The 6246-nt window shown below is 47.5% G+C and overlaps 1 protein-coding gene across 6 annotated transcripts in view; it reads right to left on the reverse strand.

Annotated features, from left to right (window-relative positions):
- Positions 1 to 6211, reverse strand: part of MAPKBP1 (mitogen-activated protein kinase binding protein 1) — a 103214-nt gene extending 97003 nt beyond the window's left edge. For 5 of the 6 annotated variants that reach the window (XM_048306292.1, XM_048306293.1, XM_048306294.1 and 2 more), the window contains exons 1-2: positions 6104 to 6211; positions 4935 to 5272 (exon numbers count right to left, since the gene is read on the reverse strand). In XM_048306292.1, coding sequence (XP_048162249.1) covers positions 4935 to 5051 — 117 coding nt within the window. In that variant the 5' untranslated portion in view covers positions 5052 to 5272; positions 6104 to 6211. The remainder of the gene's footprint in view (positions 1 to 4934; positions 5273 to 6103) is intronic. The other variant, XM_048306290.1, reaches the window with a different exon arrangement.
- Positions 6212 to 6246: the final 35 nt, after the last annotated feature.

Consider the following 6246-nt stretch of genomic DNA (forward strand, 5'->3'; position numbering starts at 1 on the left):
CACTGACTCTACCTACAGATACAGACACACCACTGAAATGCAGGTCTGGCTGTGGAGAAGCCAACCAGCCTTTGTCCTCTACTTTAAGGGACACTGTTATAAGCCTGACCAGAGACAGACATGAAATCCCTTCTATCTCTGGACAGCAGGCCCTAAGCTGTTGAAGCAATTGGGTGTGTTTAGACTGAGCAGTGCAGAGCTGTGAGAGAGATCCCTAGCTATCAACTGGGGTCAAGCAGTATTCATGGATGCTGAAGTAGAACAGGCACAGCAGCAGACAGCCAGACCATTCCCTCAGCTGTGCCCCTGGCTGTCCTGTTTCCAGAGATGGTGGGCTGAGCACCGCTCAGACTGCAGTGGAACGAAGAGGATGAATGAGGCAATACTGCATTGAACAGCTCCTCAAAAGCACCATCATTTTGTAGAAGACCCTTCCAAATCCTGCCAAAAGAAAAGCTTATGCCAGCATCAGACAGGCTGCTCTCTAACTCCCCCACAGAGTCAGGCTGCTCAGCCCCACACCCAGCTCCCTTGGGAACCCAGCAGGTTCTGCTGCTGCAGGACCAAGTTGTTCCCAAAGACTTACAAAGAATCCCACTCTGCAACAAGCCTCAGCTGCACCTGGAGTGATTTAATAAGAGGCGATAATTTTTGATGCATTTATATCAGTGAACCAAATTTGTGTGGTTTTTTGGTTCTGTTCCAGTTCAGGTTCAGCAATTCTCAGCTGATCCAGTTAAGACTGGCAGTGGTCTAACACTGATTCATGTTGGAAGCTATGATCTTTTCAAACAAAAAGGACTGTGTGCTGAAAGCAGGAAGCTACAGTCAGGACAGAAACATTCCTCCATTCTCCTGTGTCCAGGACAGCCTGTGGTCCTAGCTGAGCCCTCCAGCTTCTCAGGGGATTAAGCAGCTGGAGAACTTCATTGGGAATGACAAGACATGAGAGGTCTGAAGCTTCCATGGATGTGCTTTCCTCTTAAATCTGTGCAAGCTCACTGGCAAGACACAGAAGTACAGGTACTTGTTTCTACTGGCTGGCAGTAAGAACAGACCATGCCTCACCAAAGGAGGACAGGAAACCCTGTCCCACTAGGAGCAACTTAGTCAGGGCTCATTTTCAGAACAAAAGCTCTCAAGAAGGTTTTGCAGAGCCACGCAGTCCAACCCAGCATCATGGGGCAGGAACAGGCACTCCAGCTGCACATGTCTGCGTGCTGCTTGGAGAGGGGGAGACCACAACACAACAGTTCCCTGCTGAGGAATTCAGGTTTTAGTCAAAGCACTCTTTTAAACAAGCAACTTGAAATATTTCTGGCTCAGAAAAAACAGGAGAGATCAAAGAAACAAGCAGCAAATTCCAAATGCGTTTCTTTGATTCACTGACTTCCCGTTTCAGGGAAAGCCTGTAGCAGGTTTTGTAGCAATTTGTTTCTACATTGACATTCACAATCTCATTTGACTTAGGATACACACCAACCCCCTAAAACAGGCACACCTACATCGATTGAAAAGAGGTTTATATTTACAAGTGTAGAGCTCAACAATATAAACAGCCCCTGCAGGAACTGTACTTCCCTAGGTACATTACTTCTGTGAGCAGGGTACTACAGCAACCAGGACATTTTAACAATGGGAGATGGGTCAGCCCTTAGCTTCCCGATTCTCCTGATAGTACTGCTCTGCAGGGTGATTCAAAGGCACTTAGTGCCCCGTTTTTAACCCCGTGTCTCTACTGGAATCACAAGCACGGTGACCAGATGCACGGCTGGATTTCTGGCAGGGCTAGTAATCCTCTAGAAATTGAACGCAGGCCAATCAACTTATCTGAGGAAATTTTAGCTTCCAACCGCCACACCAATGCATTACAAATCCCAACAGTCAACAAGCCTTAGACTTAAGTCACAGTACTCTAGGTCTATATTGGTTCAACACAAAAAACAGGGATCTGGAGAGCACAGCAAAAGTGGATTCAAGCCACGAACACCAGAAAACACACAAAAAAAGAAGTCTAAACACAAAACTAGTCAGGCAGCAACAAAAATCAGAACTCCCACAAAACAAAAGCTGTTTTCAAAAAGCAGCAACAAAACCAAACACTACATCCAATTGGTCAACAAGGTTTACTTAGAGCTCCCATTCCTTGCCCCCCTTTTTCTTTTTTTAATATCCATGATTAGCTATTGGCTCCTTAGTTTTGCTCCCATAGAGATCTCCTGGAGCTCTACAGTAAAACCATGCATTAATTATAGCAAGAAATAAGTCCTAGTGGAAGTCACAAAACAAGTTCTCTCTTGTACAGATCCCAAGTAACACACTGCATGTCCTGCACAGCCATCATGCAAAATATCTCTACTTACCCACACTCCCCCTTCCACAGCAATGCACAAACAGGTCTCTACAGAGCCAGCCTCCCACAGCCTGCCCACGGCCAGCCCAGCACGATGCAGCTGCTTCGCTGAAAGGAGCCAATTTCACAGGCCTTCTCTTCAGCATGACAAACTGCCCAAGGGGTCTGTCCCTAACCACTGAGACAGCCTGGCAAGCCTCACATGCCCAAAGGGTTCTTTAGGAAAGAGCCAGGACACTTCCCACTGGAGGGAAAAAAAAAAAAAAATCACAGCTCATGGAAGTTTAGGCAGTGCCACTGAGGGTGCTTGTCCGTCTTAAACTGAGCACCTGGTTGCAATAAAAAACTTGAGGGACTCAGAGGACTGTTGAGGGCTGGTTCTTCACCTACATCTGCATATGCAAAGCACGATATCATCTTCCAGGGATTAATTTAGGGCAACAGTCCAGCTCCATCCTACATAACCAAGCAGTATTCAGTTGTGATGACCAACTTCATAGGCCCTTCCACTCTTCCACCTGACCAGTTTCATACAGCTCTTGGAGCAGTCATTTCTCAAAAAGTCCAAGAGACAAAGATGCCTGAAAGACTCCTTCCTGCAGGTCAAAAAAGACCCTTCAGGGGTGATGTGTATGACGCTCAGTGTTAGTCCCAGTGGCTTTTACACACACACCAAATAGCAGACTGAAATCTGTTTTCTGCTATTTTAGAAAAGTAGAGCTGCTTCTCACCTTGGAAAGCAGAGGAGCACACATGTAGCAGAGGGAGCATCTCCACAGACACCCAACATATGTCAGAACTTTGATAAAGAGCCCACTCCTTTTCACCTTTCCCACTCTAGCTGGCCCACTGATGGCAGACCCTAACTCATTTGAGCTAATTCAGAGCAGATCACTTTAGGAAACCAACACCTGCCCCTAACTCCTCATAATGTCAAACTGATTCTACCAGCAAACTCCCCATCAGTTCCTTTGCATCTCACTGATTAACGGCTCTTACTCATAAGATAGACAAAATCCAGCCCTGAAACCCTAATTCAGTGGTGAAGAATGAATCCACAATATCCCTCCCCAGGGGCTCAGACAGCCCTGGCTGCACACTGGGAGACAGCACAAAGGATAAAATGGAGCTCTCCCAAAAGGCACGTGTAAGGAAAGCAAAATGAAACATGTACCAGAGAATACCCAGGATACGTAGCAGCAGGTCACAGCCCAGAAAAGGAGTGTGCAGACCACAGAGCCAAAATCAAACGCTATCACATGTGGGGTACAAGTACTACTTCTTCCAGTAGAAGTCTCTGCAGAATACGGACCAACAAACTGCTCTTCAGCAACACCAACAAAGTACGTTTCACTGGCAGTCCACAGGCTGCATTAAATGCACATACATGTACACAATGAGGTCAAGCACAAGCACCAAGGACTTTCCCCTAGACAACTTTAAGGAAGCCATGCAGGCTTTTCTCTTGCTTGGCAAGAGAAGAATACTGTGTTCCTTGGTATTAAAGAGCCATCTAAGGGAAACTCTGACCTGAACGAGAGTTCTGAGAACAGGATGTCATCCTGGGGAAAGACCATTTTTAGGTACAGTGTCATTTACTTCCCCTGAAGTTTTATATACGCTCTTCACTTCAAGAAATTTTGAAGCATTACTGTTTTGAGACCAAGGAATACACTTTTCAGACGTGTATTACAATATTTCTTATTTATTAGCAAGTCTTCTCAAAAGGGGAGGGATTAAGTTTTCTATTTGTGGAGACAGAGAGCTACACAAAGGCCGAGTGATTTGCCCAGGGTTAGAGGTGAATCAGTGGCAGGGACAGAACAAGGTGCCCTGACTCAGAGGCACCTGCTGTCAGCACAAGGCAATGCCACCCAGCTCTTGTGCTCCCTGAAGTCAAGTTTAAGTCATGCTCTCCCCATAGTCAATTCCCAGTGAGTGAGTGTCTGTCAAGAATTCTCCAAAACACCAAGAAGAATGATGGATTTTTCTGGTAGAACGAATTACACCCAACAGAAGATAACCCCAAGGAAAGATGGTCTGAGACACACAGATGAAAGCACATCCAGACCTATGGAACACAGACCCTATCTGTCTTGAACAGACACCTCCAAGACATGTTTCACAACTTTCATATCATCCTTCCCTTCTCCATAGGCTCACAGAACTCTGCTTTGCAGGCTGAGAACAATTGCTTACACAGAACAGGTGTTTCTGTATCCTCAGCTGCCGGTAATGCAGGTTAGCAGCTGGTAACATGGAGGAAGAGGCAGCACTGCATTTCTCCTGTCAGTCATCTGTAACAACTCCACACACCACAGTGTGGGAAATCCCAAAAAGCTTTCTGATACAGACTGGGTTCATATCACACAAGCAAAAAGAATGCTTCAGAAGAGGGGTACAGGCTTTAGGAAGGATCTGTAGCACAGCAAAGATCCCAACTAAAAGACAGACCAGTCATGCATCAGTTCCTCTGCATAATTCTACAGTTACACCAGGTCTCCCAAAGCAGCATTATCAGTACAGATGGAAACTTAGACAACAAAGTTAAAGCATGCTGGCTGCACCACACAGCACTCACCTTGCTGCCTATATCTTCTCGCTTGTTCCCAGGCTTGCTTCTCCTCAGCTTAATGGAAGGCGAGCGAAGCAGATTTTTGATCCGACTTGTTATCGTAGACCCTTCGACTGACATCATCTCCAGGTGCCACGGAGGTATTCACCCCACACACAGACTGTGCCTGGGGAACGAGCCCAGGTTTGAGGCAGAAACACCACTGTGCTCAGCTTTGCTCCCACACATTCACATATCTCTCTCTGCTCGGGAACTCCACTCCTGTTACACTGCAAAGCTATTCACAGAGGCTGGCAGACTTTCCTTTTGCAGATTCCAGAGGATCAAATCAGCAGTAATCTAAACTGAAAGATGCATCGTGAGTCAATACGATATTCACAATAAATTCTAGCCTCATTCTTTGCAAGAAATGTAAACGCAAGAGCTTATAGTGATGCCTTAGGCAAGGCATAAATAGGGACGGACGCAGCATTATTATTTTCAGAGGTTTCCACACAAATTATCATCCATTTAATATCGATTAACACATCCACACCAATTCCCAAATCCAAAATATAGATTTTGCACTTCAGTATCATCTTATGACAAAGAAAAAAATTGCCACCCCGTGTTTAGCTTCACACACATCCATTCCACCTTATGCTTCAGAGCCTGGAAAGCATAATGCTGTACTTGACTATTAAACGCTGAGTCGCAGAAGAACCCCGACAACACACACGAGGGAGTTTTTAACTCTCACTGATCTATCTCTGTTTTAAGTCCACACAATTACATAGTGTGTGATACCAGATAATAAAGACATATGATGTTTCCACGTCCCCCCACCCTCTATTTACAAAGTGGATCAAGTAGGCACCTATAGCTGCTGCCAAGGATTACAGACCCCCGGCCAACACCTTCACCTTTCCCGAAGCGCCGCTGGTAGCCGGGGGAAAGAGGGATGCAGTCAGAGCCTGCAGTGAATTAACCTCCCGGCTTCTGTGCAAAATGGGGGCGGGGGGAAGAAAGAGAGAGACAGAGAGAAGGGCAGAGAGAAGAGAGGAGAGGAAGAGAGAAACGTCCAAGCCAGCACAGCCAGCAGCCTCCTCCCTGCGGCGGCAGCACTGCGGGCGAGGGGCCGCGCCTCCTCCGCCCGCCCCAGCCCGCCGCGCCGCGCCGCGTTGAACCTCTCCTACCTGGCGCCCAGGAACGGCGATCTCGGCGCCCACGGTGCCCCGCAGCGCCTGCCCATGCAGCCGGCCTGCCCCGAGGAGGGGCCGCGGCGCGGGCCGCCCCCGCGGGCGGGGCGGGGGCTGTACCCTGGGCGGCGGCGGCAGGG

Source organism: Corvus hawaiiensis, chromosome 6 (assembly GCF_020740725.1).
Source record: "Corvus hawaiiensis isolate bCorHaw1 chromosome 6, bCorHaw1.pri.cur, whole genome shotgun sequence".
NCBI classification, from domain to species: Eukaryota; Metazoa; Chordata; class Aves; order Passeriformes; family Corvidae; genus Corvus; species Corvus hawaiiensis.